The sequence below is a fragment of the Aedes aegypti genome, chromosome 1, assembly GCF_002204515.2.
Source record: "Aedes aegypti strain LVP_AGWG chromosome 1, AaegL5.0 Primary Assembly, whole genome shotgun sequence".
Lineage (NCBI taxonomy): Eukaryota > Metazoa > Arthropoda > Insecta > Diptera > Culicidae > Aedes > Aedes aegypti.
This window is the reverse complement of record NC_035107.1, coordinates 306,735,838-306,755,937: the sequence shown is the minus strand read 5'-3', so window position 1 is coordinate 306,755,937 and position 20,100 is coordinate 306,735,838. Positions and strand designations below refer to the sequence as shown.

At 37.0% G+C, this 20,100-nt stretch overlaps 1 protein-coding gene across 1 annotated transcript; it reads right to left on the bottom strand.

Moving 5' to 3' along the window:
* Nucleotides 1-17,424: 17,424 nt before the first annotated feature.
* Nucleotides 17,425-18,705, bottom strand: LOC5565136 (protein atonal). Its single transcript, XM_001649469.2, has one exon. The coding sequence runs from the start codon at nt 18,608-18,610 to the stop codon at nt 17,828-17,830; it is 783 nt and encodes a 260-aa protein (XP_001649519.2). The 5' UTR covers nt 18,611-18,705; the 3' UTR covers nt 17,425-17,827.
* Between the last annotated feature and the right edge of the window lie 1,395 nt (nt 18,706-20,100).

Genomic DNA, 20,100 nt, shown 5'->3' with positions numbered 1-20,100 from the left:
TAACAATTTCTGCCCAAGAAATGGTCAAGAAATTTCCTACAGTGAGCTCCATTTGAATTGACATTTCTTTCCAACTGCGTACTGCGATCAAAGAAAAATGCTTTTCTTGAGCATTTCCTGCAAGAAATTTCCCACGCATCGAGATAGGCGATTACTTTTCTGTTGAAGTGCATACTTCGCTTTATTCTGTAAAAATGTATGTTGGGGTACTTTTCGTTTTAGAAGAATCCAAGAATTTTGTATGGAGACTGCAGGCATATTGGAGAAATGGATTTAATCTAATTTTAAACGTGTAATTTAAACCAAACTATATCTAACAAGAAAGCAAACTAAACATTTAATATAAGTAGATTTGAAACAAAAAGATTTAATGAAAAAATTTCAAACTTTTGGTAAACATTCACGTTTGTGAATTAGCAACACGGCTGGGCTAGCAACAAAGTGCCCTGTTCCAATCCAACTCAACGATGTGAAAGTAGGCTTTTGCCAAAACGACCAATGAGAAGTGGTCTTTTTTGACAAGCAATTCTGGACAAACATTTGAAAAGGGCTCAAGAGGTCTTGAGCCTTTTTTCGGAAACGTTGCTGTTGAGCCCATTTTGGCCCGCCCACGCAAACCAACACCACTATCAAGAAGATTAGTGTTAGCTCTTCCTGATAGTGGTATTGGTGAGTATGATCGAGTGGAATTGAGCCCCGCAGCGTCTTGCAAAGCCATTGTTTACCAATGTCGATGTGCCCTTTTGAAATGTTTGTCCAGAATTGGTTTCATTTTTGTACTTTGACCTGACACGTCTTGTCTTAGGTAAACATTGATAAAACCAGTATTTTAAACCTGAGACGAGACTCGCGAAGACGATCTTCTTTTTCTGTGATTGATGAGTTTTTTCTTATTCCACTTTGTGTTATACCAATCATGCGCAAGCCGTTCAAACCCTCACATGAACCTCTCAGCAAAAAATGATTGCGTTTGCATCACACTGAATCAAACATAGCATTTTGAGTGAAATTTCATGCCAGCAAACGTAGCAGACATTAGAAATTACTAATCTTGTGTTTAGATTTATCAGCAACTTTGGAAAAAAACTGTTCTGCCGACTGAAGTTTTTAATAACAGTTCATTTTGAATATTTTTTCAGTCATAAAAACGGCGGGCTGCATTTGACGCTTCGTGACAGCGGAATCTGGGCCGCATATGAACTAATTTACAATGTCGTCACGCTGCTTCTTCCACTGGGAAGAAAACCTTTTACCGTGCACCCCCGCTAATTTGAACGGTACCTCATGCAAACCATCGGGGTTCATTTTTAATTTGAACATCTAGTCACCCTAGAAACGTGTTTCTGGTTACCTCTTTCACTGTTTTGTTTTGATTCTGTGTTCCGTTCCACAGCGTTCCATTTCACTTTACTCCGTTTCAAGAGTTGGATGATGTTTGAACCATTTTTAATCTGAACGATGTGCAAATTAGCGGGGTACAGATTAAAAAGTGTTCAGATTAAATGTGGTCAAACCAACGGGGGTACCCGGTACAGCGGGCCGTGTTTACAAAAAAAGAACGATTTCGTTGTGCATTCATCCACTTCGTGTTCATCCGGTGAACATTCGTTGTCCGGATGTTGGTCCGGATGTCATTTAATGTAAACATTGTCCGCATTTAGAGCAGAAAAGAAAAAGAAAGTTGAGGATAAAAGAAGACCGTGGATAAGTCCATGACATTGATATTTTTCGTCTTCGCGAGTCTCTCTCAGTTTAAACGACTTTGGCTCAAAATGTAGGTCCTAAAGCCTTGTCACAATTTTATTTTAAAACGCTTATGTTCAGATCAGAAATTTTGCAATTGTAGAGATAACTTTCCGTTTTACGGTTGAACAGAAAGCTATCGCAGCTGTCACTTTACTGATTTACACAAAGCATCACCGATCGGCTGTGATGACACCTTGAGACCCATGCTGATGATTGTTCTTTTTGGATGTTTTTCAAAGCTTTTGACTGATGTTTTGATGTTTGATGTTTTTAATAAGCATACTTTGATTATATGGTTTTGATCAATGATATACCGTACACCCCCGTTAATTTGAACGGTACGGGGTTCATTTTTAATTTGAACATCTAGTCATCCTAGAAACGTGTTTCTGGTCATCACTTTCACTGTTTTGTTTTGATTCTGCGTTCTGTTCCACAGCGTTCCATTCCACTTTACTCCGTTCCATGAGCTAAATGACGTTCGAACCATTTTTAATCTGAACGATGTGAAATTAGCGGGGTACAAATTAAAAACTGTTCAGATTATATATGATCAAATTAACGAGGGTACCCGGTAATGGTTCTCAAGCCTGCGGTGGAACTTTGACAGCTGCGGTAGAACATGGCGGCTACCGCAGAAAGGAAAACTTTCAAGAGAACCGTAATACTACACACGAAATATAAAACCAAGTTTGTTCAAATTTTCAAATATGTTTTTAATAAGCATGAAGTGATACTCATTCGATTTATGTCACCTTTGATGAAATACGTTTTGATCAATTACGCGTTTTTGTCATGTTTGTCCTTGGTTTGAGATCGCGGCTAACAGTGACAGTTCGTGACAGCAGAATCTCGGCTGACCTTGATGTACAGAAATTCCGTATCGGTTTCTCCCTCCCAGGTTAGGCTATTTCAAATACTACCGAACATCTGATTACATGGCAGATCAGATTTGCCCCATATCACCAAATTTATAAAACACACACAAATAGAACATTTTTTAACATGCTTAAAACATTCGGAAAATGAAATGCAATATACAGCGACGAGCTTTGGGTCCCAGCATTACAACATTTGCTATACGCTCTTTGATGCTTCAACATCGAACGACGATGAATATTGTCCATCATTGCTTCAATGTTTCCCCTCCAGATGATTGACCAAACCGCAATAACTCAAGCTATTTTCCCAAGTAACCAGTAAGCACGATAATGCGGTACGGTAACAGCATTACATGCGCATATAGGGTAATCATTTGATGCATGTCAGTTTTATATACGCATATAATGCTATTATAATGCCAGAAAAGGCGAAATAGCGTGCCATTATAGTGCAAAGATATAACCGTGCTTCTCTGCACCACTAATGCTGATATAAGACCATGTGAGAAACGTCAGTTGTTTTCGCCTAGGGCGAATATTTTGTGCTTTCGCGTACGCAGCCAGAGAGCTTTCGCGTATGCGGCCAAGCAACTGGTACACGAGTTAAATAAATGAATGAATGAAAACGGAAACCTCGAATAGTATGCAAAAAATGTAATAAAATTATATAGATAATACTTCTCCGTATCAGACTTATTCATTTAGGTGGTTTTCATCCTTTTGAGGACTTGCAATTGCCACATTTTGATCCTCGTTTGATGATGAAATTCCTCATTTTGTGCCTCGAACCTGCGACACCCGTATTGTTGAAGTCCTGCTCCTTTGCTCCTACGGCCACATAAGATGAATAGTATTGAAAAGAAAAGTGACCAATTTAAACCATCACTTTTCCCCGTCATAAAACCTGCAATTGTAGTAGTGAGAAGATTTATGTTTAACTCCCTCTTACCACTATATGCAAACACAAAGCACGTGGTATATCTGTCAAAACACTGGATGGCATTTAAACATGCCCTGTATGCGAATATAAAGCCAATATAGTGCTTATTTAATGCCTGTATGCATCAGGCTTAGAAGCATTAATGATGCTGTAATAGGGTTTCTATGCAGCGGAAGTGCTGTTATAAGGTGTGTAAGCATTTGTAGTGCTATTATAATGCATGTACGCATCATGATGCTGATTAAGGGCTTATTATTAGTGCTTATGGTTACTTGGGTTTCTCAATATTTCCCCTAAATAATTGATTAAACTGGGGATTGACTTATTTTCTAAATATTTCCCCTCTCGAAGAATGATAGTTCTAGCAGTGCAAACAAGATGAAGAAGTCACATGCAGGGTTTTTCTATTTTCTAGAATGACTTTCTATTAGGGTACATATTTCTCTTGTACTTGTATGAAAAGTTTTCGAATAATTTACACCATAAGAAGATAAGTAATAAAACATCGCCGGCGAACAAAATTTTGTATCGTCCATTTCAGTAATTATGAAATTCTTAAATTTTCGATAGTTGCATGTTCAAATAATTTGAATCTATTCCAAATTATAACACAATTTACCGTTTTTAACCATTTATCCTGGGTACATTTGTTTAAGAAAAGATCAGGTGTCACGCATTTTTCGGTAAATGTTTCTTCAACTGCAAGGCTGGGATGAATATTTTTCTGGTGCAACATTTTATAGGACGTAGGGGGACATGGGGCAAGAAGGACACCCGGGGCAAGAATGCCACCTCTTATTTCACGTAGTTCAAATCAATTTTTTGATGTTTAACGCAGGATAAGTATAAATTGAGTACTAATTGAGGGTTGTGTAAATATTACAGTTAAAAATGTTTAGTACAAAAAAATAGAAAAATGTCTTTAACTCACCAACGCAAAATATGCGAAATATTATAAGAATGTAAGACTGGAAAACAAGGTTTGACTCCCAATAAATACAAAACATATTGATTTTTCCGCACAGTATTGATGATTTTCAATTGTTTAATATAGCTGTAAGGATTTTTTTCGAAAAAGTCCTTTTGACATTAAATTTTACATATATAATAACAGTATGTCTTATGGGGCAAGAGGGACACCACAATTTTCTCATACAAAATCAAATGAACTTTTATTTTTCTTGTTTAATATTGCATTCAATCAATGTTTCCTACTAAATAAAATCAAAATAAACCCTCTTGGACATTCAAAATGGTTTCTGAAAATTTTTACTAATATTGTTACAGTCAAATAAAATGAAAACTTAATTAATTTCATAAAATTACTTTTTAACTATAAGTCAACTTTTATCCCTCAGTTTTTATCTTTACTTACTCTACAATTTATCCTTTAGGCGGGGAAATAATAATATACAAAATTTGTGGCATTTTGCTCTGGTGGTCTTCTTGCCCCATACGAGTGGCACTCTTGCCCCGTGCCTCGTTTAAAAACCTCATAAGAAGGGACATTTTCAAAAATCTCAAATCATCATGTGTTTCTTATATTTTTGAAATCTATCGATAACATCATTTAGAACAAGAGCTGAACTTGCCCCTACACTGGAATAATCTTCAAAAATTGTGCCAATCAACCATGATTTGAACCTATATATCTTAAGGTGTCCTTCTTGCCCCTAGCCCCCCTATCCCTGATTTTTTTTGGGAATTGACCATTTTTGCATATGTATATCGTGTGGCAGGTACGAGGATACTCTATGCCCTGGGAATCGAGAAAATTTCCTTTACGAAAACATCCTCGACCAGCGGGATTCGAACCCACGACCCTCAGCATGGTCATGCTGAATAGCTGCGCGTTTACCGCTACGGCTATCTTTGCCCCGTGATAGGTTATAGAGGGGAAATATTGTAGCAGTATTGTTTATACCTCATCATCGGATTGATGTAAAATCGCCAAGGAAGGAAATTATTGATGAGTCGGTTGGCATAAAAAATGCTAGGGTGCTGTATTCAACTAACAATACTGATGCGACATTGCTTTTATTCGACAAATTACATGAGTTGTCAAGCAAAAGAGCATTAACGCTACATTACAAATGTATCAATGCACTAATATTACTTTATGAATTGCTTTTCACTACGATATCTTTCCAAGAAAAATATAAAGTTGATCAAAACACGGCTCATTTTTGTGTTACAAGATACGGAATTCTGTAGTGGGACTGATATGCGGCTATTTTTTATTATTGGACAATTTGACTTGCTGTTTTTTCCTTTTTTTTCGAATAAATCATATTATGTATCTCATCGGTGCAGCTTAAATAGCATTGTAAGATATATTGAAAACTGAACTCAACTCAATTTTGACAAAAATGCAGATGGGACTGACTTGCGATTCACGGCAGCGTACTTCGATAAAGTCGACAAGTATGTTATAGCTCGTGCTGGTGAACTGGGTCCGCTTTTCGTTGCTGTTCCGCTTTCATTGCGTTTGGGCCTTTATGCTACGTTCAGACTAGAAATGATATTACATAATATAGGCTCTCTCGATATCAGAAACCTTACATCTAGTTTTCACTGTTAAGGCTGGTTTGCTACTGACAAGAAAAGGAATCGCCTATCTCGATGCGTGGAAAATTTCTCCCAAGAAATGGTCAAGAAAATCACTTTTTTCTGATCGCAGTACGCAGTTGAGAAGAAATGTCACTTCAAAGGGGGCTCTCTGTAGGAAATTTCTTGACCCTTTCAGTCAAGGAATTTCTTTACTTTTCTTGAGCGAAACAGCATACTTAGCTTAAAGCCTGATTCGCTGCTGACAAGTAATTTCTTGGCCTATCTTGATGCATGGAAAATTCCTGCAAGGAATCGATCAAGGAAGCACTTTTTTCTGATCGCAGTACGCAGTTGAAAAGAGATGTCAGTTCAAACGGGAGTCGCTGTAGAAAATTTCTGCAAGGAATCGCCGAGAAATTTCTTGAGCGATTCCTGTTCAGCAGCAAATCAGGCTTAAAGGCTGGTTTGCTACTGACAAGAAAAGGAATCGCCTATCTCGATGCGTGGAAAATTTCTTCCAAGAAATGGTCAAGAAAATCACATTTTTCTGATCGCACTACGCAGTTGAGAAGAAATGTCACTTCAAAGGGGGCTCTCGGTAGGAAATTTCTTGACCCATTCAGTCAAGGAATTTCTTTACTTTTCTTGAGCTGAACAGCATACTTAGCTTAAAGCTAGGTATGTTGTTCTGCTCAAGAAAAGTAAAAATTTCTGCACAAGAAATGGTCAAGGAATTTCCTACAGTGAGCTCCATTTGAATTGACATGTTTTTTCAACTGCCTACTGCGTTCAAAGAAAAATGCTTTTCTTGAGCATTTCTTGCAAGAAATTTCCCACGTATCGAGATAGGCGATTACTTTTCTGTTGAAGTGCATACTTCGCTTAAATAAGAAGTATGACGTTTGATATCAAGATAGCCTATATTACGTAATATCAGCTCTAGGCTGAACGTAGTAGGGTAAATTATGTATTTTGGACAGGGTAAGGATATGGCTGGAAACGGCGATCAATTAACTTCATTAGATACTAATATTTTATTACGTAATGATACTTATATGCTTAATGCTTCATTGTTCTTTGAGTTTCTGGGAATAAAAAGCTTACAAACTGTAGTGTTAGCTTCCAAAATAGCGTTTTTTGGCGACATATCTGTTATACATTTCGGACACCAAATATACATTTTGGACACCCTCATGTGAATATAATTTAGACAGGGGCGTTATCTCAATATCCATACAATGGTTTCTTAAAAAGACGATTGTTTCATAAAACTTTGAGAGTTTACTTGTGACTTATGCAATTTTTTAGCTTATAGGATGTGTATATTAGTGATAATCAATAATTTCATTTAATGCAAGTAAATATCATCAGATCCACGAGAAAACGCCTGCAAGTATGCATGCATGCGACATTCCAGTGTATTTCATCAAATGACCAAATTATATCAACAGAACAAAAACCATAATCTATTTTGGACATCACCTGATTTATGCCTTATGTACTCATGTTAAGATTTTAGATGAACTAAGCTTAAATTTTAGACATATTTAATCATATTGCCACTTTTAAACTTTTTATGAAATGTCGTAACGCTTGTTTTTTTTTCCAAATTAATAACCGAAAACCACTAAAAACTTTATTGCAAACACGTGCAATAATTTCTCCCCGAATTACGGTCAACCGACAAACACGTCTTATCGCGGAAACATTAGTCAATAGAATGATCTTTTTTGAAGCATTGCGAGGGCTCCAAACCTACATGCTTGTTCGCAGCTTCGTGTTCTTAGATTCTCTATCTGTCTGTTCGGGTCTCTGTCGTATCGATTTCGTTCCGAAGCGGAGTGGTAACAAATATCATACTCTCCTTTTCTAGCACATCTTCGATGGTCGCATGCCATACGGTCGTGTGCACGTTGCGTCGGTACTAACCCGAAGTACAGAACAATTTCGCGCCTATCTTCCTCATTCTACTCGTCACGCCGAACTTTCCATTTCCACCCGAACGCAAGCCGATCAAACATTTCACGCGGTTCATTTCTTTGGCTCATTTGGTTCATTTATATTTTTTTTTCGAAATTATAGCAAATCATGAGGGACACTCTAAACATGATCTAGCCAAGTGTTTTTTTTTTCAAGTATTTTATGTCAATCATTTCTTATGGAAGCTTAATCCACTACAATATTCCACTCCTCTACTCTCATAATTATTTTATGTTTTCTGTTAGTTCAAAAATCTAAAATAGTTTTATTCCGTTTCATTTCGCTAATTTTATATATAAAATTATCGTTTTGCGCTTTCCGGTCATGTCCAAGTCCAATGTAAATCCAATTCATATCTTACCCAAATCCAATCCAAATCCAATCCAAATCCAATCCAAATCCAATCCAAATCCAATCCAAATCCAATCCAAATCCAATCCAAATCCAATCCAAATCCAATCCAAATCCAAATCCAATCCAAATCCAATCCAAATCCAATCCAAATCCAATCCAAATCCAATCCAAATCCAATCCAAATCCAATCCAAATCCAATCCAAATCCAATCCAAATCCAATCCAAATCCAATCCAAATCCAATCCAAATCCAATCCAATCCAAATCCAATCCAAATCCAATCCAAATCCAATCCAAATCCAAATCCAATCCAAATCCAATCCAAATCCAATCCAAATCCAATCCAAATCCAATCCAAATCCAATCCAAATCCAATCCAAATCCAATCCAAATCCAATCCAAATCCAATCCAAATCCAATCCAAATCCAATCCAAAATCCATCCAAATCCAATCCCAAATCCAATCCAAATCCCAATCCAAATCCAATCCAAATCCAATCCAAAATCCAATCCAAATCCAATCCAAATCCAATCCAAATCCAATCCAAATCCAATCCAAATCCCAATCCAAATCCACCAATCCAAATCCAATCCCAAATCCAATCCAAATCCAATCCCAATACAATTCAAAATCCAACCAAATCCAATCCAAATCCAATCCAAATTCAAACCAAATTCAATCCAATCAAAATCCAATCTGAAACGAATCCAAATCAAATCAATTCCAAATCCATTAAAAATTGCATTTTTAAATCTAATCCAATTCAAATTATGTTCAGATGTTATCCAAATTCAATCCAAATTTAATTCAATTCCATTGTAAATTCCAATTCAAATCTTACTCTAAATCTACTCTAAAACGAATCCAAGTCGAATCCAAATCCAAATCCCAAATCCAATCCAATCCAAATCCAATCCAAATCCAATCCAAATCCAATCCAAATCCAATCCAAATCCAATCCAAATCCAATCCAAATCCAATCCAAATCCAATCCAAATCCAATCCAAATCCAATCCAAATCCAATCCAATCCAAATCCAATCCAAATCCAATCCCAATACAATTCAAATCCAACCCAAATCCAATCCAAATCCAATCCAAATTCAAACCAAATTCAATCCAATCAAAATCCAATCTGAAACGAATCCAAATCAAATCAATTCCAAATCCATTAAAAATTGCATTTTTAAATCTAATCCAATTCAAATTATGTTCAGATGTTATCCAAATTCAATCCAAATTTAATTCAATTCCATTGTAAATCCAATTCAAATCTTACTCTAATCTACTCTAAAACGAATCCAAGTCGAATCCAAATCAAATCCAATTAAAATTGCTGTCCAAATATAATCCAACTCAAACTTTGTTTAAATCCAATCCAAATCAAAATCCAATCCAATCTAAATCCAAATCTAATCCACTCTTAATTCAATCCGTTTATTTAGTTTTGTTGGGAAACACTTGTTGGTCATGCTAGCAAAATAATGTTCCTAGCAATTTCCCCGTTCATTCCAAATTCTCTTGCTTGATTTTCTAAATGAAGTTTTGAGTATATCTCGTTTCGACATTATTTTTCTTCATCACAGAGACCTTTCGCTCTAGTATCATATTGATTTCGTCTTGGAGACCTCTCGCTCCCGGATTCAGAAAATCTATTCTTCAATACATCTCGGAGTCCTCTCGCTCCGGCTTTTCCCGTTTTTTAATTTATCATTTTTTTTTTTTTTAAAGAGACCTCTCGCTCTATTCTTCGTTCTGCCTTTGAGACCTCTCGCTCCAGCTTCATAATTTCCACAATTCATTTTCCGAAAAATCGATGTTTTACAACTTCACATCACAATTTTCTTGTTAACTATTTTCATTCAACAATTTATTACTGAACCAGTTTTTCAAATAACTCAACTCAATATATTTTTCCAAACCAATCGTTTCAATTTTTCCGCCATCAAAATCACAACCGCAAATTAACCACCATTTTGTATAGCATTCATATTTCCAGCCGTAATATTTTTTTTTCAAGTTCAAGTTCGTTTACCACACTTACCAAACAGGAGCGTATACTGCGCCATTGTCGTAACGCTTGTTTTTTTTCCAAATTAATAACCGAAAACCACTAAAAACTTTATTGCAAACACGTGCAATAATTTCTCCCCGAATTACGGTCAACCGACAAATACGTCTTATCGCGGAAACATTAGTCAATAGAATGATCTTTTTTGAAGCATTGCGAGCAGTGATGCCACATACACAGATTTATCTGTAATTACACAGATTTTCTCCTGTTCTTGCCTACAGATATCTGTGATCACAGATCACAGATTTTTGAGTTCAAAAAGATTTTCAAGATTTTAGGATATTTATCGAGTTTAGGCCACAGTTTTAGCAGATATAAAGCAGAAATGCAATTACACTGTTTAATTTTTTCCCAAAATCTTAAGTTTTTTAAACTTTTAGAAGCAATTATGTATCTTTAACTTATTTTTAGTAAAATTAGTTCAAATTAATAGTTGTTGACGTGCCAAATACAGCCATAATACGTTTGCAAAGGTTCATTTTGACCTACAAAAATTTTTTTTTGGATTTTTGCGCAACACAGATTTTTATTAAGATTTTTGGAGGTTGACCTAAGATAAGTAAGATTTTTTCGGCCGAAAACACAGATGAGATTCGGGAAAAATGTGGCAAATCCAATTCATATCTTACCCAAATCTAATCCAAATCCCAATCCAAATCCAATCCAAATCCAATCCAAATCCAATCCAAATCCAATCCATATCCAATCCAAATCCAATCCAAATCCAATTCAAATCCAATCCAAATCCAATCCAAATCCAATCCAAATCCAATCCAAATCCAATCCAAATCCAATCCAAATCCAATCCAAATCCAATCCAAATCCAATCCAAATCCAATCCAATCCAATCCAAATCCAATCCAAATCCAATCCAAATCCAATCCAAATCCAATCCAAATCCAATCCAAATCCAATCCAAATCCAATCCAAATCCAATCCAAATCCAATCCAAATCCAATCCAAATCCAATCCAAATCCAATCCAAATCCAATCCAAATCCAATCCAAATCCAATCCAAATCCAATCCAAATCCAATCCAAATCCAATCCAAATCCAATCCAAATCCAATCCAAATCCAATCCAAATCCAATCCAAATCCAATCCAAATCCAATCCAAATCCAATCCAAATCCAATCCAAATCCAATCCAAATCCAATCCAAATCCAATCCAAATCCAATCCAAATCCAATCCAAATCCAATCCAAATCCAATCCAAATCCAATCCAAATCCAATCCAAATCCAATCCAAATCCAATCCAAATCCAATCCAAATCCAATCCAAATCCAATCCAAATCCAATCCAAATCCAATCCAAATCCAATCCAAATCCAATCCAAATCCAATCCAATCCAATCCAATCCAAATCCAATCCAAATCCAATCCAAATCCAATCCAAATCCAATCCAAATCCAATCCAAATCCAATCCAAATCCAATCCAAATCCAATCCAAATCCAATCCAAATCCAATCCAAATCCAATCCAAATCCAATCCAAATCCAATCCAATCCAAATCCAATCCAAATCCAATCCAAATCCAATCCAAATCCAATCCAATCCAATCCAATCCAAATCCAATCCCAATACAATTCAAATACAATTCAAATCCAACCCAAATCCAATCCAAATTCAAACCAAATTCAATCCAATCAAAATCCAATCTGAAACGAATCCAAATCAAATCAATTCCAAATCCATTAAAAATTGCATTTTTAAATCTAATCCAATTCAAATTATGTTCAGATGTTATCCAAATTCAATCCAAATTTAATTCAATTCCATTGTAAATCCAATTCAAATCTTACTCTAATCTACTCTAAAACGAATCCAAATCGAATCCAAATCAAATCCAATTAAAATTGCTGTCCAAATATAATCCAACTCAAACTTTGTTTAAATCCAATCCAAATCAAAATCCAATCCAATCTAAATCCAAATCTAATCCACTCTTAATTCAATCCGTTTATTTAGTTTTGTTGGGAAACACTTGTTGGTCATGCTAGCAAAATAATGTTCCTAGCATTTTCCGCGTTCATTCCAAATTCTCTTGCTTGATTTTCTAAATGAAGTTTTGAGTATATCTCGTTTCGACATTATTTTTCTTCATCACAGAGACCTTTCGCTCTAGTATCATATTGATTTCGTCTTGGAGACCTCTCGCTCCCGGATTCAGAAAATCTATTCTTCAATACATCTCGGAGTCCTCTCGCTCCGGCTTTTCCCGTTTTTTAATTTATCATTTTTTTTTTTTTTAAAGAGACCTCTCGCTCTATTCTTCGTTCTGCCTTTGAGACCTCTCGCTCCAGCTTCATAATTTCCACAATTCATTTTCCGAAAAATCGATGTTTTACAACTTCACATCACAATTTTCTTGTTAACTATTTTCATTCAACAATTTATTACTGAACCAGTTTTTCAAATAACTCAACTCAATATTTTTTTCCAAACCAATCGTTTCAATTTTTCCGCCATCAAAATCACAACCGCAAATTAACCACCATTTTGTATAGCATTCATATTTCCAGCCGTAATATTTTTTTTCAAGTTCAAGTTCGTTTACCACACTTACCAAACAGGAGCGTATACTGCGCCATTGTCGTAACGCTTGTTTTTTTTTTTCCAAATTAATAACCGAAAACCACTAAAAACTTTATTGCAAACACGTGCAATAATTTCTCCCCGAATTACGGTCAACCGACAAACACGTCTTATCGCGGAAACATTAGTCAATAGAATGATCTTTTTTGAAGCATTGCGAGGGCTCCAAACCTACATGCTTGTTCGCAGCTTCGTGTTCTTAGATTCTCTATCTGTCTGTTCGGGTCTCTGTCGTATCGATTTCGTTCCGAAGCGGAGTGGTAACAAATATCATACTCTCCTTTTCTAGCACATCTTCGATGGTCGCATGCCATACGGTCGTGTGCACGTTGCGTCGGTACTAACCCGAAGCACAGAACAATTTCGCGCCTATCTTCCTCATTCTACTCGTCACGCCGAACTTTCCATTTCCACCCGAACGCAAGCCGATCAAACATTTCACGCGGTTCATTTCTTTGGCTCATTTGGTTCATTTATATTTTTTTTTCGAAATTATAGCAAATCATGAGGGACACTCTAAACATGATCTAGCCAAGTGTTTTTTTTTTCAAGTATTTTATGTCAATCATTTCTTATGGAAGCTTAATCCACTACATGAATGTCAATTCTGAGCTCTATTATTGCATTTGATGTATGTTCTTGAAACGCACGTCCTCTTGCATTCGTAGGTTTCACAGATGCTCTGATGACACAATTTACAATTTTGATAGTTTTGAAGCCAATTTGTAATTGTTTTGAAAATAGTCATCATTATTAAGTAGCATAGTGTATTAATAATGCAATACATGATTTCCCGTACATATATTCCTCACCATCTCATTGGAAATGAGCATAGAACGACTAGCCTGTCCAAATTATATGCATGTCCAAGTTATATACGTTACCCTATTACTCGATATTTCCTACCACGATATCAAGTTAGAGAACCATAGTGAAAATTGATTTTCATGGCTACTTCGGTGGTCCATAAACTTCAGTCATATTTACCTTGAGTAATAAAACAGACGTAGAGGGATGTAATAACAGGAAGCTTTCAAATGAAATGGTGAATTCGTTTTATGTTCTGCTTACCTTGATGCCTCACCTGGAAAGTCAGGGAATTAATTTTTTATCTAAAAAGTTGATTGTGGAAAAAGTTATCGATTAGACAGATTATTTTGGAAATTCCTCCAATAATTCCTAATTCCCTCAAGTATTTATTTCGCAATTCTTTCAGAACAGATATTTTTTCAAAAACGTCTGCTAGATTTGGTTTGTATGAATCTCTTTGATAATCCATTGAAATTTTGTAAGACATCTTGGAGATACTCATAGAAGGATTTGTTGATGAATTTTGCAATGAGTTTCTCAGTGCATTGCTGGAGGCACTACAAATTTAAGAGAGGCAGTAGAAAACTTTTATGTATAAATATTCCTCCGACATGGAAACAAAGGCAAAATTCATATCGGAAGGGTAAAATATTAAATAAAACAAATTACCTGTAACGAATAATCGCGAATAACTATTGAAAGTATTGAAAATATGAATTAAAAAAAGAAAGTTTTTGTGATTCCTGCAAATAATCTTTTAAAGTGTTCCTGAAATATTTTCTGGTCTTCTGAATGTTATTCTTGAAAATTTGAAGACTTTAAAAAAATCTTAACAAAATAGATAAACCTCTGGAGGTGTAATTACTGCAATTCTTAGAGAAATTTTTAGGTTAGTTTTTCTTTGCAGAATGGAGTAAGAGTTCTTGGAACAGTTTCTGATACAATTACTTTTGGCATTAAAGAAATATGTGTGGAGAAAAACGTTTAGCAGCTTCTGGAGGAAATATTAGAAGAGTTCCTGGAGAATACATGGAAAAATACGTTTGAGAGTTCCAAGAAGGAAATTACTGTTGCATTCTTCAAGAATGTTCTGCGGCAATTTTACCTGAACAAAATAGCTGGCTAAATTTCTTGAGGACAATTTTTTAAGAAATATAGCATAGTGGATCTTTATAGTTTTACGTCTTATATAAACATTTGGTATGCTCAAGTAGCGAAAGATGACAAAATTGTCGTTTATGTATGAAATTTGTGAAATTATTACTGAGATAGTACGGTAAGTAATGATTAGGTTGGTTGGTTGGTTGGTTTGAGGAGGCTTCAACCGCAAAAGCGGTCATTCGCCTCTCGTGAGTATGATTAGTGACTCAGGACTTTTTGAGCATCTACTCAGGTTTTACCATTTTATTCATATGGATTTTGAAGTTCTAAAATTAAATTCTCAAGTGCGTGTATTTGCATAAAGTATATATACATAATGCAAAAACAGTCTTTTATAAATCTTACGGTTCAAATTAACTAATTCAGTGGTCTGGATTTTTTTCTGAAACGACTGGAAGATCAGGGAAAGTCAGGGAATTTTATTTTCAAAATTTAGTCAACACTCTGTTATGGCAAGAAGAAGACGTTAAAAGATTTTTCAAATTAGGGTGGTCGACATTTTCATAGGAAAAAAAGCAAAATTGGAGCAAATGGCAAAACTAAATAAGCAGTTTTCTCCGTAATAATTGAAAAATCGAACAAAATAGAAAAAAGTCATTTTATTTGCAAAATTGATTTTCTTGATTTGTTAACTAAAATCGAGAAAACAGTTTTATTTTTTAGTTTTTGACATTTGCTAAAATCTTACTTGGGCCTTAAAGCAATTTTGTTGTAAAAAATCAGTAGCCAAACTGATAAAAAGGGTTATTTAAAATTTGACGCTCTACAATTTTGACGAACATTGCCCATAATCTATTGAGAGTGCACAAAAATGAAATTAGTTTCAAAGAATTGAAACTAGCCTACTGAAATTGAATTCAAATAAGCACAGCATATTCAGTACAGATCCTCAGTAGTTTGCTTGCTTCGATGATGTGATGCACTAGATGGGCTGCTATGATTGAACGTTGTCGTCCGGTTGCATGAACAATGAACGTGGCTTGCTGGATGCGATGTATACAAGGCTTGTAAGATAGTTGTCTTTGTCCTTGGGTAAGCAATCAAATTTCAACCCATAATCAGTTACACAGCGTTACCAACCAAGAATTGTCTGGAATCTTCCAGATTTTTGAGACCCCATTTTCCAAAAATTTGGAACATCCAGATGAAATGTTTCTGATTCTGATTTTTCTAATGCTACTTTGATTTTTCCAATGCTTCTGATTTGTCTAATGCTACTTCGATGCAGATATATCATCACATAGATAAGTTCCTTAATTACAGCAAATAATGTAAAAATGTTGATTGTATTTCGAATGCGTGGGGTACTTTTTTTCTGAAACCATTGAAAAACACTTGATCAACTCTGTCTGAATACCGATCATATAGCAGTATGAAAATAAGACACAGAATTCATGTAGGCCAAAACAGTGAACAATGGGGTCCGACGAATGGATGCCTTAAGCTAAGTATGCTGTTTCGCTCAAGAAAAGTAAAGAAATTCCTTGTTTGAATGGGTCAAGAAATTTTCTACAAATTACCCCCTTTTGAAATGACATTTCTCCTCAACTGCGTACTGCAATCAGAAAAATGTGATTTTCTGGACCATTTCTGGGAAGAAATTTTCCACGCATCGAGATAGGCGATTTCTTTTCTTGTCAGAAGCAAACCAGCCGTAACGGAAAATCTTGCCTATCTCGATGCGTGAAAAATTTCTTCCAAGAAATGGTCAAGAAAATAACATTTCCTTGTTCGCAGTACGCAGTTGAAAAGAAATGTCATTTCAAATGGGGCTCTATGTGGGAAATTTCCTGACCCTTTTAGTCGAGAAATTTATTTATTTTTCTTGAACGAAACAGCATACTTAGCTATAGCTAAGTATGCTTCGTCAAAAACAAAGCTCTACGGCGAACTCTTCGTGAAATGATACCTTTTTTCAACTGCCTACTGCGATCGAAGAAAAACCTTTTCTTATCAATTCAACAAAGTCGAATCCTTCTGATCGAAGTATACTTTCGATTTTCCCTGATGGCCTATAGGCCATTACTTTTTTAAGCCTGATTTGCTGCTGAACAGGAATCGCCAAAGAAATTTCTCGCCGATTCCTTGCAGAAATTTTCTACGGCGACTCCCGTTTGAACTGACATCTCTTTTCAACTGCGTACTGCGATCAGAAAAAAGCGCTTCCTTGATCGATTCCTTGCAGAAATTTCCCATGCATTAAGATAGGCCGAGAAATTACTTGTCAGCAGCGAATCAGGCTTTAAAGTACATAAGTGTTGGTTTTACTATCAACTAAAACCTCTGAAATGTGATATTGAATGGTGTTATAAAAATTACGATTTTTCTATTATTACATTCAACATTTATTCTCAGCTAACACCGTAGCCTGTACATCTCTCAATACCGATAAAATAATTTAAACTTCTTCGTTCAAACTTAACCTCTAAGCTATAGTACAATCAGTTCAAAAAGAAGTAACCTTAACAAATCTAACATAACTATGCAATTTTATACATCCGTAGTACATACAACTTAACTGGCACTGGAACTTATCGAATCGTTTCCGGATCCATCGGATCCGTCCGTTCGTAAAACAATCCTACTGTATGTGCAAAAAGCCTCTTACTGCTTGTCACTTTAACTGTCTCATCGAAACAAGAAACAAAAATGTACACTTTGGGGTGGCGGAAGCAACTACTGACTAAGAATCACTCGTCTGCGGCGAATCTCCTGCTCGCAAAAACGCGAGCCCCCTACTGCAGCAACTCGTACAGGGCCGTGATGTACTGCTGCGCCATCTGGAGCGTCTCGTGCTTGGACAGTTGCCGATCGTTGCCCAAACTGGGCAACCACTGCCGCAACCGGTCGAACGCATCGTTCAAACTCTGCATCCGTTTACGTTCGCGAGCGTTTGCGGCGAGGCGGCGCTTCTTCTTGATCTGCGGCGCGACCGGCTTGCGTTTCCTTTTTCCGGTTGCCGTGGTGACGACGGTTGCGATTGCTGTGGCGGAATCTTTCGAGAACAAGAGTGCGGTGTTGCAGGATAGGTCCGAAGTAGGCGTTGCTTGCGTTTCCATGGCGACGAGTGGTTCGGCTTTGATTTTTGGCTGGCGTCGGTATTGGCGTTTTTTGACCGGAAGCGCTGTTGGGGTGGGCATTTCCACGATGGGGGTGGGTAGCATGATGGGTGGCGATAGCGGGAGCTGAGTGGCTTGCTTGAGTAGGTTTTCTTTGCACTCTTCGACGTCGATGAAGGCCGGAGAACTGATCGAGTAGTAGTCGGGACTTTCAGAACCAAAGCTGGACGGCGAAGGGGTCATCCAGGACTCCGGGTAGCTCGTAAGCTGAGATTCGTAGTTCGGGAGCATCATCATGTTGGACAGATTTAATCCTTGGCCGTTGATGGCCGGAAAACTGCCGTAGTAATCTTCGGTGTTGATGTGCTGCTCGATTTGCTCCATTTTTACGTTCACGTTGGCCGTTTCCTGGCCGGTATAGTAGTAATACTGGTGGTGACGACTAAAGTCCGTTGTCATGGCGAGTCACTTCTTGAGATCACTTTCAATCACTGGCACAAATGGGAGAATTCTGATTCACACAGAACAGGGGAGAGCAGAGCTTCCTCGATAACTTATGGTCCGAAACTAAACCAGAACCTGCCCATCCAGGTACGTTTTATACCGTTCTCAGGATCAGCTAGTTGTTTTTACCCCCACCATCATGGAAAAGCTTATGATCGCCTCAATTTTTGCATTATCCCATGTGAGAGAATGCCGATCTGCCACTCTCAGGGCGCTGCCATAGTAAACGCGTCGAGCGATGCGTGCGCGTGTGCGAGCCCGCAAAGCAGAATATCAACAACAGGAAATCCTTTGATCGCATCGCGTTCGCGGACGCGGACGCGTTACTATGGCCGCACCGTCATTTTCCCCGCCGACGCGCGATGCTGAGGAGGGAACAAAGCGAAATGTGGAACAAAGCAACCCGTGAAAGCGAGAAAAGAGAGAGAATCCTTAGCACCAGCAAGAGCGAGTTTGCGCTTCCAGCAAGGTTCGAAAGGGGAAGAAGAATGGGCCACGTGCCAGCCGACCAATCGCAAGGCAGCTCATGGCCAACTATCTACTTTGTACAGCGAGCCGAAAACGGTAACAGCTGTACATAAACGGGCCGAAGCAAATAGAGGAGATCCATCGCATGCAGGATCTGGACGGTTGGACGGATTGTAGCAAGCGGAAGGATATAGGAAAAAAGGATGGAGAAATCCTTTCGCAGCGAAGAGCTGGTTGTAGGCTGCAACCTAATCCTCCAGCAGGGAGATTGGTTTCGAATTTCAAAATATTATTACAGCAGTCTTGAGGATCCCAAAATTTGCGTACGAAGAAAATTAATACATAAACCACTTTCAAAGACACGGAAATTGACTCTAATCGAAATAAATCATAGGGTCTTGACGCTTTATCGCAATTTTAGTGCCAGAAACACTGTTTACTCCATTTTCTAAAGTTTTGCATTGATTGATGTCCAAAAATTAGTTTTTTTGGGTTTATGTCACACCCCTAAATTTACACTCAAATGTTTGGTGATTCATGTTTTCCGTGCACTTTTCGAAATTTCTGATATATACACGGAAAAAACAGATTACCTAATTTTTGAGTTGACTTTACCCAAAATTAAGTATATCGATTATTCTCTCAACCCAAAATCTCTCGGTATTCTCTCTCTTCCCCACCAATGTTGTCAAAAATAGAGAGAGCTGCACCTACCTAATGGGGGTAGTTTGGCCCAATAAGCCAAATTTGGGTAAAATGCATTATTCTCAAGCTTGGGTTGAATGAACTCAATTTTGCGTTGAATCAAACCAAATTTAAGTAAATTTTTACTATGGCTTTAAAGGCAAAGTACCTAATGGAGGCCTTGGAAATTTAGCCAAATTTGGGTTATTGGTCTCAACTACGGTTTTGCGTTGAAACAACTCAAATTTGAGTAGATCCGCTTTGTGTGTAGATCATTTTGTGTCAAAAGCAAA